General features: G+C 39.9%; 1 protein-coding gene across 1 annotated transcript; it reads left to right on the plus strand.

Moving 5' to 3' along the window:
* Positions 1-11,906: 11,906 nt before the first annotated feature.
* LOC105383535 (glycerophosphodiester phosphodiesterase GDPD6) lies at positions 11,907-13,995 on the plus strand. The gene is made up of 2 exons (XM_011553604.3): positions 11,907-12,040; positions 12,115-13,995. The coding sequence occupies exon 2, from the start codon at positions 12,144-12,146 to the stop codon at positions 13,293-13,295; it is 1,152 nt and encodes a 383-aa protein (XP_011551906.3). The 5' UTR covers positions 11,907-12,040; positions 12,115-12,143; the 3' UTR covers positions 13,296-13,995.
* The last annotated feature ends 5,200 nt before the right edge of the window (positions 13,996-19,195 follow it).

The following is a 19,195-nucleotide window of genomic DNA, read 5'->3' on the forward strand; positions in this document are numbered from 1 at the left end:
TTCATACAAAAATGTACAACATTTAGTTCACCCTTTATACCTGCACTTAAATCAATATTTGTGCAATGAAGTATTAAATAAATAAATACAATTGAAGTTCTCAATTTCAGTAACCACCCTATATAAATAAAAAAAAGTTACCTTTGCTTAGTCCTCCTGTAGAGGTCCCTCTCCACGCTCTCACACCGCGGTCCGGCGCACTATAAATTAATGGAGTGTACAGCGCCAGAGAATTTTAAATATTTGAAAGCTGCTGCTTATAATAGCAGTTTATAAAAAAATCAAAATCTCCACAACATAATATATTACGTAAAATAAATAAAGCAATCATAAAGTTGTTATAAATGTAGTGTTTATAAAACGAATCATAGTTTTACTGTCCGTGTTTTGTTTAGATGGATAGACTTCTATAAAGTATGGCACGGAGGATTGAGAGTTTGATTCGAAATCATCCTCATCATTATCAGCCAGAGATATGTTGTCTAAGTTATCAGCCCTCATTTATCCATAGCTTGAGGCATCTCTGTCAAGCAGGCCTTCCCCAAGGAGCACCTCAACAGTCCTCGGCCTTCCTCAACCACTTCCACTACCTGTCTAAGGTCTTCGGTCGAGCGGGCCGGTGGGGGTCCCACGCTCGATTCCAGACAGATCTCACACAGACCTCTCATCCAGCCAGTACGGTCTGTTAAAGAAAAAGACAAAAAATTAGTAAAATTACCTGCCCATAAAATTTCAATATTAAAAATATATTTATAAAAAAATAAATCAAACCTACGCTATGCAGGTATAGTTAAAGTACTTCACAAAAAATGGTAGGTACTTAATAATTTTAATAAGTAAATAGTCCTGCTAAAGACATGTTATAATTCCCTTTGGCCCGCGGGTGTGGCCTTGACAGCCTCCTTTGTAGTCAAATAGTACGGCTGCCTCCCCTACCCCTAGCCAATAATTTTGTCATTTTATTTTTAATCCGATTTTTAAAAGTAATATTTTAAGACAGTTTTTTTGTGTTGGTTGGTATACTGCGAGCTACGAAAGAAGACTAAAAACAGAATAGAACGCCAATTAATCAAAGGGTCATTAGTGAGTACCTATACCTAATATTATTATATCTTCTCAACATAGCAATGTGAAAGCTGATGTGGACCTCACCTCACCTCTGATTCTGACTACGGCTTCAAAACTAGAGTAGTCAATAAAATGCATAATTGAAAATGGTTATACACATTAAATAACTCAATAGCTATAGCTTTACGATAACTATGAATATGTAGCTTCCTGAAAAACAACGTAGGTACAACGTGTTCAGGAATTCAGGGTTAACGTGCTCTCACTGTCAACTAACGCTTTGATGGACTTCCTCAGCCAACTCGTACAAATTCCGGCCTTATCACCGAACGTGTAAGACCAAAATTACCATACCCATTGATCCCTGCCACGATCCCGGCCAGCCTTACTAGATAATACATCTTGTGTGCCTGAAACAAAGGCTGTAATTGCATGAAGGTGTAAACAGAAGTTCGATCTTTGAAAGTAAAAGGGCGAAGGAACGTGAGGGCGAGAGGTTATCGATTGCCCCGCCCACCCGCGGCGCGTTGCCTAGCAACCGACGCCCCCTCCGCACGCCTCACCCCCTCTAAGATCTATGACTCGAGGGTAAACAAACATTGCAGTGTTGTGTGCGATTTTCCGGTTTTCCCGTGTGTCCTGAAAGTGATGACGCGGTGTGGTCACCCTTGTGAGACGTGGGGAAAGGGAAGCTTTTTTCTGAATAGGTGTAAATTGTGATTGTGATTTGTTTTTCTTTTTGTTCGGTAATTTATCATTCAATTTCATTCATGCAGTGAAGGAGATTCAATATTTTAGTAAGAACGAAAATAAAATAAAACGTACCATTAAGTAGCTAACTTACCTACAGGCACCCTGAATACCAAGTTAATAATTCGGGCCAAATGTTGTGTAAATATCAAAAATAATACTTTTACTTATTTAACATTTCCCCATAACGTTTTTTTATTAAATTGCTTATGGAACACAAGCGTATTAATAAAATCATGTGAGGGGGAGAAAACTTAATTTACTCGGAGACACTCTTAACGATCACTAAATGAAACTTAATAAAAGAGTGATCAATCCTCCGCGGAGTCTCATTGAATTGTGGGTGCACGTGCCCCCGTGCCCCCTCGCCCTTTGTTTGTTTTACACATACTGTAGCTAGTCATTATTCTACGGTCTTATAACGACTTAGCGGCAGGAAGGGTTGTAAAACTTGTTTAAAATATGAAAAAATTACAAATACAGGGAAATGTGTTGAAATGGCATGCACCTGAAAATTGTACTATATCAACTGGTTAAACTGGTATCAAATTCTATACATAATATGTTAAATCAAAAAAATCAGTAGATCATGTTGCATTAATTGAAAAAATCCTGTGATTATGTCAAAAGAAAAATTTATTAAGTAAGTGTTCTTATATTAACGTATATATTTTGAATATTTGTCATGTTTGTACTGTAGAAAGCATTACCTATGAAAAAATCACCATACTTCAGACTTTTGTAAATTGAAAAATAACATTATCCCTATGGTTCACCCTTGTCAAACTGAATTATTTTAACAGCACCCTGTTGTTTATGTAATCTTTATCCTATTTTCTAAATCATTAGGTACCTATATTTTAAACTATTATAGTATGGTTCCGTATCTCTAGCTTCTTATCCAAAATACATACCTAGACATAGACATACGGTGATGATATGCGAGTTCTGATACAAACTTGCATAAAAAACTATACATATAATATCCCAACAACCCCTATAACATAAAAAGGATAAATAAAATAAATCGATCGGTTTGCTTTCACGCCTATTTCTCTGCTGATATAAAACTACCTGATATTTATAGCCATTTTATCTCCAAAGACCATCAATGTATTATGTCCTTTGTCGCACAACCGCCTATTTTTTTACGGAAAAAAGAGATATATCATGGTCTCCTTTGATTGGATCCGATGTTAAAACATTGCAACTGGCCACTCAGCGGATTTCTTTGTAGATCTTATCTTTATGGTTTGTCTATGGCTAATGCTCTTGAGTTGCCGTCTGCAAAAAAACTTGATATTTTTCCGTGGAATATAAATCCTGAGAGGTGGGTTTGAGAGTATGTTTGTTACTCTTTTAGGAGAAAACCACTGGTATTTTTTTTATGAAAATTGGTAGCTTCCTAGCTGAGACCCTGAATTAACACATATGGCTATTTTAAATCCCGGAAGAGGTTCTCCCATGTTCAGAAGCGAAGATTGCGGGAAAAGCTAGTGATAAAATACATAGTGCAGTGAGATTCAGATATCATTAAGAGCAAACGTCTACACTACATATGGGACTCATGCTGAGGTCCCAGCAATGTAGAAGTCATTTATTTTCCTCTTTTATTGGGACAAAAGAAACCTCTTACCTAGAGATAATATCTGTGATTAGTAATTTTAATGTAACGTTCGCGTAAATAAATATTTAAGTACTCATCTCTATACAAATTATGTAAGTATGATTTAGCACCATAAAGGAAAACTTTATACAGAATCATAATATTATTTTCTAAACCTTGACCAATTAGGTAATTAAGCATATATAATTTACTTTTTACTTAACAAACCAAACCTAACGAATTATTATCTGCTTAAGCATTATTCGTTACCTATTTAGTCGATTTCAATAGTCAGCCATTATTGTTTAATCTTCTTTGTAAAGGGCTCTGTAAATCTTATGCTAATAAACCATAAATATCCGTTACTCCAAAGATAAATTAAAATATTCTTACGATAAAATCTCCGACCAGCCATCATATCATAGTGAAATATATTACACACCTATCATATAAAAATTATAACCTATAATTTAATTTTCGAATGTTCAAAAAAGAGTTTGAAAAAAAGAGGTCGCACAAACGTTAGTTTTTTTTCCATAGATCGGTCGGTTGTTTGGTTAATCGGTGATTCTTAAATGGTTTAGAATATAAATATGATTTTGAATTCTAAGAATAAGTTAAAGTTAATGTGATTAAAATAAATAATAACAATAATTTATCTAATTTAATTTCAGTAATATAGTAATGCCTCGTTTCAGCTAGCATGATTCATTAGCTGAGACGAGGTACAATTACTAACATATTATGTCGTATTATGTACCTATTGGATGATCATCAAACTAGGCCAGAAACATCGGGCATCATACATAAATATTAAATAATAAGTACTTAAATACATTAAGAGTTCTATCCAAGTATATCTTATCATTACCATATACATATAATAAGTAAGTACCTACTTGATAGACCAACCTTTTTGCTCTGTGACAAAAAATATACACAATGAAACGAGAATGATACGTGTTCTTCACACTATCAAGAAAAGGTCCGTTACAGAAAAGGCACAGGTGGCGCAATCGACGTTTTATGCAGTTTCAACAATGCATGGAGGTTCATCGACAACAATAACACAATGCAAGCTCTGATAGACCAACGCCGACGCGACCGATGCAACAATGCACCAACAAATGATTAATTACGTCCAAAAACTGAACATTAACAAATCACAAGAAATAATAAATAAAAAACACTCAAAAAAGGAACGAAACTTTTTGCCTTTTGTTAATTTTGTTTATTGCGAGACGCCAACTTGTCTGCACCAGACCGATTCGAATTTTCGAAGACCATCATTAATTATATTTTGTCTTACTCACGCTATTCATTTTCGAGATCGATATGATCTATAGATTGCATCTACGCGTCTATCGATCAAAAACATTGGAATCTAAATTTATTCATTTAGTCATATCTTTTTGCAGATGGTGTTTGACGGTTGTTCCTTGTGATAAATTGCTCGTATTTGGAATATAAATTAATGTTCGTGCTCCAAGACAATGATGCTTGAGTTCTGTGGCTATTAATGATGGCCATCACAATTACCATCGTAATCGTAACGCATACCAGATGATAGAACATGTTTTCTATTAAAATGTGCCGGGAAAAGAAAGCTGTATAGATAGATACCTACAGGATATACTTAACTTATACATATAACCAACGTCCGTATTTATTTTTAAAGTATTTTTTTCATGTGTGCCATTATTAATTACATCTCTAATATTTCATATCTTATGAATTAATGTTATTGTCTTTGACATCATGATCATCATCATCACTGCCTGTAAACTCCGCTGGACATAGGCCGCTCCTAAGGACCGCAAAATTCGTTCTCGGCCTATGTTGTCTAGCCACTACCGGCTAAATCGGTAAACTGGGCCAGAAGGCGTCCCACACTACAGTCGCGTGTTTGTGATCTCTCCTCGAGAACTCATTTACCCCACTGCACTGCAAACTTGAGACAACAGACATTCCTGTAACTGCATATGAAACCAATTCCAAAAAAATATAATTATTTAGGTAGGTACTCGTACATAATGTAGTAATATGTACAGAACAAGTAGTTCTTAAATGCTTAGATTACTTACAATTGCACTATCCACCGTATCAACCATAGGCAGACAAAAATAATATTCCCGCATAGTAAACGTCTCCATTGATGACCATGTAATTAACGCAGACCAATTTTTCATTCGACAAGGTACCAAAAAAAACTCAAAAGTCCATTCCCAAATGACCGCGCCAAAACATAACCCAATGATCTCAAAAACAAATAACAAGAGTACAAAAAATTAAAGCGGTTAATAAGCTGGATGACATTTGGGAATTCGAAAAATTCCTTCGGAACATTATTAATAGCGCGTTTGAGATGGGTTCTACATGTGTTTATTAAAATGAGACAGCTCAGGTTTAATGGTTCAGTTTGCTGGTAATGGAACCTTGTTTAAGTAAATAAACTTAGCCATATTTAAATGCGAAGGATCATAGGTACCTAAATATGGATAGCTATAATCATCCGATCCTGACATTTCCAAATTTTACGGAATCTTCAAATAAGTACTTAATTTAACATTTCCGCAATATTTCAAGACAAGTCAATTGTAAATTATTCATATAAAGCGAGGTCCAGTCAAGTGCAGTGTGGTTTGTCGTCGTTTCATTTATTGCCTCTCTGTAGCAAGTCCGGCGTGGCGTGATAGCAAATAATTTCATATGAAACCTCTACCAATATGTCAAGTCGTACCTTAGTTATCCTTTTTTTCTTGTTTTCAATAAATAATACGTTCCCTCATAAGTTTACATTGTTCAATATCGGCTCCGGCGCAGGTTCACGAGAATATTTCTTTATTTTGAAAAAAAGAGTGAACAAAAGCGGGTTCTTTATGCATTTTCGGGCCACATTTCTTTTTATGGGAAAATGATAATGTTATTATTGTTTTGCGAGTTCGGATGATTGATAATCGGATGTCACGGATAAATGAAATATTTTGGAGATCCCAAATTTTATGCTTATTTTCAACATTGAAAGCCGAGCTTAATAATGCTTAGTAGGTACGAAATTAGTACAAGTATATCAGGTAAGTATTCACAATGTGCAGAAGGGTAGGTAATTCTCGAAAACATAGTTCAAATCAAAATCCATTCAAATTAAAACCATAGCACCTAAAAAGCGGCGCGGAGCCACGACTCTATCTCTTGTATGAAAGCTCACGTTCGTTAGCTTTTCGTCAGTATCGTCAGTAGAGTAACACTCCAGTACTGGGGTTTCAGCCTGCTCGGTAGTCCCGCCTAGTAGGCAGGCACGCAGCGTAGGGCGAACTCCTTTAAATTAAATTTAACATTGCTCGAACATCACGTGAATGCATTTTTCACGTGAATTTTCCCGCTGAAAGAAAAATCATGAGAGTAAGTATGTTGGCACTCAACTCATCCTTACACCCATTTTTGCTATCGCATCATTACTGGCCTGGCGAAAGTACCTTTGTACAGTCGGTCGTCTAGAACTATCTATCTATCGACAAAAGTATCCGAAAGATAACTTTTCTTAGACAATACCGTATCGAACGGTGCACAATAGACAACAAATTAATATTTCACGCGTACAATATATCGAGGGCCCTATTCAGGGTTACTGAGAGTTTTTAAAGTGATAGTCATCCGTAGTAACCTTTTATTTTAGTGCCTATATCTACAGTGCTTTAACGATGAATAATTGAGCTACTTAACGCTAAAAGACGTTTTGCATCTCTTGTTCTATTCAGGGCAACGTAGCGATAACAAGACGATGTAGTTATTTTAGTAACTTAACTGACGAAATATATCTCTCTCTACCATTAAATCTTCGACATACGCTAAACGCAGTCAATTGCCTTATATAAATGTCATTGTGTCAATTCAGTAAGTATTTACTGGCAATTCATTGCAAGAAAGCAAACAACGAACATACAAAAGTTACGTGGGACGCCCTTCCTGGCCCGCCGAGTATTCCATTTTTGACTCATTAATTACCTAGATCCTTTTAATTATATCATCGATGAACGCATTGAAACGAATTCAACATCGTTCAGAATTTTCCTGAATAGGGCACTCAGATTGGTTTTATTAATTTGTACCAAACCTCAGTCCTCATCACATCGCTACGATATTTATCTGAATATATCCAGATAGCGTCGCATTGTATTGAAACATTTCATGAACCCGGTATAGTTCCTGTTGTGACGATAATTATGACCTAGACGTCTGATTATTATTCTGACATTCTTCTACAGAGCGTTTTATCAGAATCGCTACCCTGTTCTGAAGCTGATTCTGTTTGTTCACAATAATCAGATACATTTATAATTTTATAAACTCATTGACTGATCGATAATTATGTTACTACAATGAAGGACATAATCTATAATCAGAGTGGGACAGTGAAAAAAAAAGATATTGCAAGATGTTCATATTTTGAATATATTCGATTTCAATTTGGTACAAAGATTGTTGGACCTATCTTTTAAAAAACCTATATATAGGGTTGTCGTTGTAATCAAGACCAAAAAGTTTGTGAAATTAGTTAAGTATATTACAATTTCTAACGGTCACGTGAGCACTACCTGCCGTTGCACAATGTAAACATTCTCAGAAATCTCAATCGCTTTAAAATATACTTTTAAATGCGGATATCTTTTGTGTGTTTTTGTGATTTGAAGTCCTAAGTCCGTGTAGGAGGCGTGGCGGCCCCGCCCGCGGTCCGAACCCCTTATTATCCACTTATCTGCATCACTTCTGTATCAAATAACTCTGTTTTTAATATATCATAAGCTTAAGAAACGATTCACAGTCTACCACGATGGTCTAAGTTCTGGTGAATATTGATGAATATGATGGGATGTCAGTTTCAGGGCTAGATTAACAACATACAAAAATTGTTAATCTAAGCCTTACCTTGTCTTCAGTTACCTTTTACCCTTAGATTCTAAGGTATCAACTGAAGACTAGATCAACTTTTGTCACTTTAGTAAGAAATGTACCTAATCATGAACTTAAGCACAATGTTCTTGATATGCGACGTACTCAGGTCCAGTGTGAAATGCAAAATTGGTATTCTAAAATAAAATGGTCCTCCTTCATCAGCCTTCTTTCGATATTTTATCAGGTGATTAAAAGACAAATGAAAATGATATCACCGTTTCCTTCTAAACCCGGACTCAGACACAAAACCATGTAGACGATACGACTAACCTTATGCCGTCATGCTCAGGTAAGTAGATAGATTAGTGTTATTAACATAAGCACCCGGTATCTAGGATATTTACTGGTTTAGGTACTTAGTTAAAGTAACGCTAGTTAAGTATATACTAGTACTTTTTCTGTGACAGTCTTGTGACAGTACATAACTACCATAAGCACTAACGATAAAGCGACTTTTTAAGAACGTTATAGGTACAATACAATCCTTACGTAGGATCTAGGACTTCTAAAAGACAATATTTATTTGTAAATTCATTGCAATTTCGAACAGACCAACTAATGTAATCAATTACGTACGTTTGCCGCGTAATTCTGTTTGTGGAATAGGGTAGTAATGTAATGTGGATGGGAAAGCGATGCTGATGAGATTACAACCCTTACAGCGGCAGAGCTCCTTGGGGACCGATTCTGATTCACTCACACGTAGTTATTCGACAATATTCATTTGTTTTTGTGTTGCTGTCAAAATATGTATTTGATTTAGTATTATAGGTAGGTACCTACTTAAATTTGTTATAATTTAGTTTTATACATAAGTATAGATTTTCTTTTTTTTTTAATCCCATTTAGGTATCTTACCGGAAAATCTCGAAACTCTTATCAAAATTTTGAATCTACATAGAGAGATATCCAACTACAATTCAACATAAGTAACTCTAGAATAAAAGTTTAAAAGGATCAAGAACAAGTTGATTGATTCGATTATGTAATACTAACACCGACCGCTCTTTATGCAAACCCTATCTTTTGTCTATGCTGCTGCTGTGTGTACGGTTCCCATACGGTTCCACTGCAAAATGATATCCTGGCAGAGCAAAACTTTAAATACAGTGAGTTCTGTACTTAGACAAGTTTAGTATCCCTTGGTTTTGTTTTGAACGAAACAATGTTGCCACCTAGCTTATAAAAGGCGTAAATAATCTGTATACACAAAGTGCCGGTAGATGACTCTGATTTCATGAAACTGATAGGCCTATAGTACAGTGTACAGTTTATAAATATGAAATATTCAATTATTATAAGTACTATCATTTTAATCTCAATTTTAGCAGATACGCACAGTACACAAATAGTTACAGGCGGACGTTTTATTAGAATTTTTGTTAGGATTAGAGGCGTATCGTTAATGCCTGCCGAAGCCACGGGTTAGGAAAAAACAAACTAATTACGATGCATTGACACGGGGCTAGTCCCTAAAGTTCGAGACAACCTTTAGGGTTGGCAAAAAGAAATATTCACGGGATTCTGTCATATCAAAAAAGTTACTAACTTGACATAACATAAAAATAAACTAAGTACCTATATTTTAGTTTTTGCGTATTCAAATGAAGACCTTATTGGAAAAACTAGAACATTATAAGTAAAAAAATATGTAGCGCTGCCAAACAACTTAAGCACTGTCAAAATATATACTCACCAACCTACAGCAGTATTCAAAACCCTACTTTGTTATTTATTATGATATAAGATAGGTAGATCTATCTTATACCATAATACACAGTATCAGTTCAATAATTTGATATCTACAGCTACCTAGCTATAATCTAGCCGTCTAGATTAAGTGTCACTCGCTCGTGTTCTAGCATCGTGATAGTTCCGTGACTTTCACGTGGATCATAGTGACAAAATTGGGCTCTAGTTAGAATAATATGTATTTTGGTAGTATGCATAACTATGACTATTACTACAATATGAACATAGAGAAATTATTAGTCATATCACAAAGTTTTTTCGGATTTATGTTTCCCATCTTGGTAGTCAGGCTAGAACTGTGAATATCTATGCCATGTGTAGATACTAACTTTTGACAACCCTAGCCTAAAATCACTTGTGTCAACAGGGGCGCGCCTCAAGGGATGGGTTTGTTTTTAATAAATGCCTTATTTAACAATAATGCGCTTACCACCCCACTATAGGAACTGATACTAAGTAATGAAGAAACTGATTTTAAATTCATTTCGCCACCCTGCAGGATAATGTAATGCTGGGTAAGTCACGTTTGATTAAACTACGATAGAATAAGTAGGTAGTTAGGTTTATGTGCAGGCGTAACACCTAGGTACGGTCGCCTGCGCCTAAAAGTATACAGGCGGAGTTTTTAAAATAGCGATCCCTGATGGTGAAGGGACCAGCTACACCTGTTATAAATCCGGGGACGTGTTGTGTGTGATGTGTGTAGCAGTGGTGTTTATGTGGATGTGCTTGAGCAGCATGTGAGCTTGAGATCGCTATTTTAAAAACTCCGCCTGTATACTTTTAGTCGCAGGCGACCGTACATAACATGAAGCCGTGGTTTCAAATATTGGTATAAGTACTTTAAGTACTTACCTATATTAATTTATAATTGATCCATCCAAATAAATATACTTAATAAAATCTTAATACACAAGGCATATGGCATATCTACTGGCCTACCTATGGATATGTTTCTGTGAAGTAAGTTAGTATACTTATATACCTTATCTTTAATTTTTATAACCAGTGATACCCCGCTATAAAACTAAAACACCTCAAAATACAATATTTTAATCTTGGTACAGTCGTGTTCTCGTATATGTCTCAAAAGTATACATGCTGAGATTATAATGATATAATGTGAAAATATATTTTTTCTACTTAAATAAGAATATCCTAGTAATAATGATAGATCCCTATAGTGTCATTTCTGATTCATTCATCTTGATTCATTAAATTAACTCCTCTTGGACCAATCAATAGATATTTAGAGTGCGCTGAGTTGTCTTCTGGTACTGTTGGCAAAAGCAGAGCTCTATGAGATAGTACCTAACTACATATTCTATTCTATTCGCTGTGGGTGTAACAGTTCCTGCACCTGGCTCTCTCGAATGGAACCTTTGTGCATATCCCCAAGGTCTAAACTGCCTATATTATGTTATAATTAGGTACTTAAGTACATTGAATTTCATGAAAAAATGCTTTGTGTAACTTAGTTATTCTCAGTATTAGTATTAACGTGTACTTTAGTATCTTCCTCGAGCAGTAATGCTGTTTGGGGTAGGTACCTACCTACTATGTATGTAGGTATTATGTGTATATTATTTGTGTTAAGTATTTAATAAATACTTAAACATCCAAACAAACAATACTTAACTTGAAGATTGACGTCACCGACAATATAATATAAGTATATGAAACATGTATAAGTGTAATTACATGGTTTAATATGCAGGATGCGTAATGCTGTATAAACTTACAGAAATTTACCTAATGGCAATGGTGAAAAACAAATACTTACACATATTTGCATGACAACTGTACCAGCACTGTTCACCGGCATTGAACGTGCCACGCTTCGAGGATAATACCGCGCTGACAACTGCAGCTGTAAATATTATACGACCATTGTAAATTGTGAGATAAAAGGTAAGATACGTTTTCATTTACACGCTACATTATTAGAAAAACAAGGCACCAAATCATCAAAATTAATATTTTAGATTAAGAAACGAGGAAGACATCAGCTGCGATGCAAGTGAGGTTGACCATACTGGCCCTGCTCGCTGCCACGCTAGTGGAGGCTGCAGAGAAGACCACAGGAGTTCCGACCAACTGTGACCTCCTCGTGATAGCTCACCGCGGCGCGAGCGGCTACGTGCCGGAGCACACGCTGGGGGCCTACGCGCTGGCAGTCACCATGGGCGCCGACTACCTGGAACCAGACCTCGTCATGACCAGCGACGGCCACCTCGTGGCACGACACGAGAACGAGATCTCCCTCAGCACAGACGTGGCCGAGCGCCCCGAGTTCCTCGCCCGCTACAAGACGCAAACCATCGACACCGTCACCGCCACCGGATGGTTCACCGAAGACTTCACCCTGGCGGAACTCAAAACGCTTCGAGCCGTCGAGAGAATACCGGCCGCTAGACCCGGCAACACCCGCATGAACAAAACCTTCGAAATACCCACCATGCAGGAGATCATAGACCTGGCGAAAGGCATGCAGGCATTCACTAAACGACCTATTGGAATTTACCCCGAAATCAAGCATAGCACGCATTTCCAGCGACTGGGCCTCGCGATGGAGAGACCTCTCGTGGATCTGCTGCACAAGAACGGCTACAAACATGCTGACAGTCCAATAATGATCCAATCGTTCGAAGTGACCAACCTGAAAGAGCTGAAAAACTTGACTGACCTTCGACTGATTCAGTTGTACGGGAGCAGAGGGAGTCAGCCGTTTGATCAATTCGGGCACTCTGGGCTCACCTACGGAGACATGTCGACTTCGAGCGGTCTGCGAGACGTGGCTGACTACGCGTACGGAGTGGGGCCGGATAAAAACTACATCATACCGAGAGTAGACGGGAAACTTGGGAACGTGACCGACTTTGTCCGGGATGCGCACGCGGCTGGGTTGAAGGTGCATCCTTACACGTTTCGAGCTGAAAATGTGTTCCTTCCAGTGGAGTATCAGAGTGGTTCCTTAGTGGAGGGGATAGGCGACCTACGCGGGGAGATAGAGGCGTTTGTAGCCGCTGGGATCGACGGGCTGTTCGCTGACCAGCCCGACGTGGCCGCGGTCGTTAGGGGTCCCTGTCTGCCCAGTGCTTCCACTGTGTTATCAGTCAATTTATACGTTTTCGCGCTTGTGACATCCTTCATAGTTTTACGATAGATAGGTAGTGTTTTAACATATTCTTTTGTTGAAAAGGGACTTGTTATGGTTTGTCGACAAATAGATAAGTGTACTTATGTAAAAGTACTTAAGTACTAAAGTACCTAAATAAAGATAGTGGCTCTCTATTAAATTGTTACTACTAAGTATACATAATACTGTAGGATTAGATAACGATGTGTACCGAATGGTTAGTATGTATAGGTATAACTTGTATGGAAGTAGATGCTATGTATAATATAGAGCTATGTAGGTATATAATAATCAAATTATAATGCAAGTACAATATTTATTATAATAAAATAAAATTTATTGTTAAATTTACAAAAATCTTTCTTCATAGCAAAGCTTAATAATAAAATAACAACAATATTTATTCCATAAGTTACATAATTAAGTTTATTCAGGAAACTTTATACCTAGTAATTATTGTGATTGTGATAAGTGACTATAAGTACCTAGCTAGGTTTCATCACAAAAATTTATGTAGGTACTTAATAACTTACCTATCAAGGTTATAAGTGTTTATAAAAGTAAATAGTTTGTAGTTTAGAAATATTATGTAAGTACAATTAACTATGTAAGTAAACTGTAAAGTTAGTTTATACTTTATCAATAAATGTGCTAGTAAATACCTAGGTACTTACCTACCTATTCCTATTCCATTATGTAGTTAGTGAAATTCAATATTTTTATGCAGGTAGGTAAGGTCAACCGGGGCCATTGCGCCACAATACTTTGACTTTCATATTCATTTGATCATAACAAACAGACTATACACCCTATTAAGCTATAACTTGCGATACATATTAGGAAATTTTATCTAGTTTCATATTTTGATGCAATTTTGTAGAATTTTAAATATCTTCTAAGTGTAAACGACGTTTCTACAAAAAATGGGATTTTTAGGCGCAATAACCATAGTGGGGCTAATGCCTCTTTCACCAGTTTTGTGTGCTTGGAAGAGATTTTTACAAGTTTAAATAGATATAATTTATAGAATCAGTATTAACGTAGCTAATTTTTAGCTTGTTAACTAAATATTGCGCTTAGTTAAGGAGAATTAGTTGATCAAAAATTTTTGGGGCTATGGCGCCTACATGCCCTAATTTCTTGTAGTGGCATTTACCCCATCCAAGATTCCAGGGGTGCTCAACATTTTATTTATGAATACTTTATTGGACTTAAAAAAGTATAAATACTACAAATACAAAACAAATAAAAATACAGTATAAAAGCATACAAGGGCATATTTTTTCAAGTATACCATTTTTAGAGTCTGACGGAATTTTGCTCTTACAAAAATAATCACTACAAAACTATTTAGAGTTTTAAAAACATGTGGGATCATTCTGTTATTATGACTATTGTAACGCGCGCCTCCCTCAAAACAATAACACGCCGCATTCTGTGCCGCGACGACCACAGATGCTAATTATAATATTTTTGACAACTCCACTTTCCCGCCCGCTCTTGGTCTATGGTTTTTTTTCCACTCACTCTCTGTCAACTTTTGAGAAAATCCTGATTGTTATTTGTAAACTTCTTTCGCCGTGAACTTTAGAATAAAAGGCTGTATAAAGTTAAAACATCTTTTATAGTGGCGCCCAACTCGAGGCTCGAACTCGCAAAATAATTTGTGCGTGAAATAAACTCTTACGCGTCCCCGGTAAATAACATGCCGAGAACGACGCGCAACCGGCGAGAACAAGAAGAACGATCAGAGGACGAGATGAGCGATCACGAAGCGGAGCAGAGCACCTCAAACATCAACACCGGAGCCACCAACGTCGTGTCCATGACCGACGCGCAGCTGACGGCGATCATCGCTGCGGTCTCCCGGAGCCAGGCGGAAACCAACCGGCAGATGTTTGAGTCCTTCCTCTCCAGCAATCGTGCCAGCACATCTACTCCCGCGCCAGAAGACCCGGCGCGAGGTCAACGACCCGGCAGCTTCGTAAAGTGCACCGCGCGTTTCGACGGCGCGGCCCAGAGCGACGAGGCGCTGGAGGCCTTCATAGACACAGTCAACATCTATAAAGAGTGCGCGAACGTGAGCGACGACCACGCCCTGCGCGGCCTGCCGATGCTGCTGACCGGCGAGGCCGCCGTCTGGTGGAAAGGTGTACGCTCATCAATAGATACGTGGGAAGTGGCGCTGCAGAGGCTTCGCGGCAGGTTCGGCGCGCCGCGGCCCGCCCACCGAATACTGCGAGAGGTGTTCGCGAGCGAGCAGGGGCAGGAGCGCGCCGACGCCTTCGTGTCCCACCTGCGCGCCATGCTGTGCAGGCTGCCCTACACCGTGCCGGAGCAGATGCAGATTGATATTATTTATGGACTTTTAGATAGAAAAATTAGGAAATACTTACTGCGTGACACTATTAGTAGTTTAGAGCAGTTGCTTGAAGCGGCTAGGAATGTGGAGGAGTCTCGCGCTGAGGTCAAGGAGACAGTACCTCATAAGATCCCATCGTTGGTAAGTCGACCCTCACTTCCTACATCTACTCCGAATGATGCAATTCCGTTAGATAATACATTAAAGTCGAAACGAGTGAGACCCCGTTGTTCATATTGTAGACAGTTTGGGCACATCGTAGACGAGTGTCGTAACCGAGAAAATCGGGAAAAACCTAAATGCTATGAAAGTGATCAGAGTATGAGGCGCGAAAACCGTTGTAATGATTCCTATTCTGCTAAATCTGATATGCGTAAGGTAGGAACAGCGCAAAGGGTACCTATCACTAATGTGCCTGGCACAAATTCAGGTATTAGGTGTTATGGGTGCGGCCAGCAAGGTGTAGTTCGGTCTAAATGTGAGACATGCCGTGGGAAAAATGATGTTGTTTCCTCCTCCATGAATGTTGACTTTAATTGTGCATCAGTTACAAACAATCCCGACTTGCCCATGGTAACGATAACAATTGTAGGCAAAGTAGGAGTTGCAATCTTAGACACTGGGGCCACACATTGTATAGCGAGCCCCGCGCTTCATAAAATTCTAGTTGATAACGGTGTCCCATTTGAAGAGATGGAGCGAACCGTGAGTTTGGCTGATGGGTCTAGCCAACTACGTAGAGTACTTTCTACTAATGTCTATGTTACATTACAGGAGCGACTTATACCTACTCAGTTCTTGGTGCTCCCCGGTGCCAACACCAAAACGTTGTTGGGTCGTGACTTTATTATCAGCGCAGGAGTGACCCTAGATATCCCTCAAGGTACCTGGTGCTTCGCAGACACTCCTGAAAAGCTGCATGAATTTACACGTGAGTATGTTATGCCGGAGAATGATTCCAGACTGATGAACATAGCGACTGCTGACGTTGGCTTGAGGGACGATGAAGGTTCCAAGCTTACCCCAGAACAGAAGAAGGAACTTAACACTTTTGTTCTGAGCAGGTCGGAGCAGTTCGCTGCCAGTGGCCCCGCTACTGAATTTGCAATCCACCGTATCAAGGTAAACGACAATCAAGAGCCTATTGCCTCCCCCCTTTATAGGATGTCTCCCAAGAAGAGGGAAGCCCTTAAGAAGGAGTTGGAGAAGCTGCTTGATGCTGATGTTATTGAGGAGTGTGAGTCGCCCTGGGCAGCGAATGTGGTGCTCGTGACGAAGGCAGACGGCGGCACTAGACTGTACATCGACTACCGTAAATTGAACTCCGTCACTGAGGCAGACCGTTACCCCCTCCCGCGCATTGAAGATGTGCTTCATGCAGCGAAAACGACCAATTTCATGTCTACGCTAGATCTTCGAGCAGGCTACTTCCAGGTGAGTGTCCATCCTGACGACCAGGACAAAACGGCATTCATTACACCGCTCGGAATGTTCAGATTTAAGCGTATGCCCATGGGATTACGAAATTCCGGTGCAACCTTCCAGCGGTTGATGGACCGTTTCAAGTCAAACCTTCAGACAGAGAACTCTTCGATATTCTGTTACCTGGACGATTTGATCCTCCTGTCAGGGACATTTGAAGAACACCTGGAGCACCTGGAGGCTGTCTTTGACAGGTTAAAGCTTTTCGGGTTGCGTGTGAACCGTGAGAAAACCCGATTCGCTCGTAACTCCGTCAAATTCCTAGGTCACGTGATAGTACCCGGTGGAATACACATGGACCCTGGTAAGGTAGCTGCCATCAAGGACATGGCTGCACCAGAGAACGTCAAGCAGTTGAAATGTTTCCTGCAGACTTCGAGTTGGTTCCGGCGTTTTATACCTGCTTATGCAGATGTCGCCCGGCCATTGACCGACTTACTCAAGAAGGCAAGCACTTGGAGATGGGAACCATCTCAGCAAGAGGCATTCGAAAAGATCAAGGATCTCCTGACCACCGCGCCCGTTCTCAGGCAAGCTGATGAATCGAAGCCGTTCATTCTCCGTACCGACAGCAGTGGCTACGCCCTCGGGGCAGTCCTACTGCAGGGGGAGGGAGCAGATGAGCGGCCGATTGAGTATGCCAGCAGACTTCTTAATGGCGCGGAGAAGAACTACAATACGACTGAACGCGAGGCTTTGGCCGTAGTTTGGGCCGTCGGTAAGTTCAGAGGTTATATCGATGGGAGCGAGGTCGTGGTGAGATCCGACCACCAACCCCTCCGTTGGCTCATGAGCCTGAAATCACCGAGCGGCCGACTTGCTAGATGGGCCCTCGCGATTCAAGAGTTCAACCTGCGCATCGAATACACACCAGGCAAGGCCAACGTCATCGCTGATACACTGTCGCGGCCAAATTGCCCTGAAGACTGCGAACTGTGCCTCACAACCGTGGATTTACCGACTCGGTCGCCTAGCGACATCAGAGAGAATCAGCTAAAGGATCCTGAAATAGGTAAGATCATAGAAGATTTGGAGTCTGACGAACCCTTTAGGGGGAGACCGTGGGCTGACCGCGGGTACGTTCTATCCGACGGCATCTTATATAGGTATGGCCCAGAAGCAGACGATGATGAAGAGAACGCATGCCTCGTCATTCCCCTTCATGAACGCGCTAAGATCTTGTCAGATTACCACGATGCACCGACCGCCGGACACTTCGGCGTTGATCGCACGCTCGCGCGCCTACATACTCGTTTTTATTGGCCAGGAATGAGGTCCTACGTAGCCGATTATATCAAGGAGTGCGCAGCGTGTCAGCGGTACAAAGTCGACACGAGGAAGCCATCGGGTCTTTTGCAGACACCAGCCACCGCAAGAAGGTTTGAAGTTGTAGCAATTGACCTCTTTGGCCCTCTCCCGGAAACTGCCACTGAGAACTAGTGGGTGTTGATCGTTGAGGATGTTAGCACGCGCTGGGTTGAACTGTTTGCGCTCAAGAATGCGACCAGCCCAGAATGCGCTAGAACACTGATCGACGAAGTGTTCCTAAGGTTTGGTTTTCCCCGTAGAGTGCTGAGCGACAACGGGGTACAATTCATCAGCGCGGTCATGCAACAAGTTTGTCATTGCATGGGCATCGACCAGACGCTGACCCCATTTTACCACCCGGAGGCGAACCCGGTTGAACGAAAGAATCGCGACCTCAAACCTCAACTTGCCGTACTTGTTGGCCGAGACCATGAAACCTGGGACCAACATCTACCAGCAATAAGGTTTGCCATGAATTCTGCCGTGACAGCGAGCACAGGGTTTTCCCCAGCTTACCTCACCTTTGGTAGAGAGCTGCGCGCACCCGCTGACGCTGCCACAGATATGCGCCGTATTTTAGATGCCGATAACTTCGTGCCAGCCATAACACCATACCTGAAGAAGTTGTCCACCTCCCTTGTAGAAGCCAGGGACATTCATGAGAAGGCGCAGGCCGCTCAGAAGAAGAATGCTGATGAGAACCGGAGACCATCACCCGATTACAAGGTGGGTGACTTAGTCCTCTTGAAAACTCAAGGAGCTAACGACACCAATC

Source organism: Plutella xylostella, chromosome 15 (genome assembly GCF_932276165.1).
Source record: "Plutella xylostella chromosome 15, ilPluXylo3.1, whole genome shotgun sequence".
NCBI classification, from domain to species: domain Eukaryota; kingdom Metazoa; phylum Arthropoda; class Insecta; order Lepidoptera; family Plutellidae; genus Plutella; species Plutella xylostella.

What these genes read in the sequence shown, in the direction of transcription:
- LOC105383535 (XM_011553604.3), top strand. Translation starts at nt 12,144, where the DNA reads ATGCAAGTGAGGTTGACCATACTGGCCCTGCTCGCTGCCACGCTAGTG.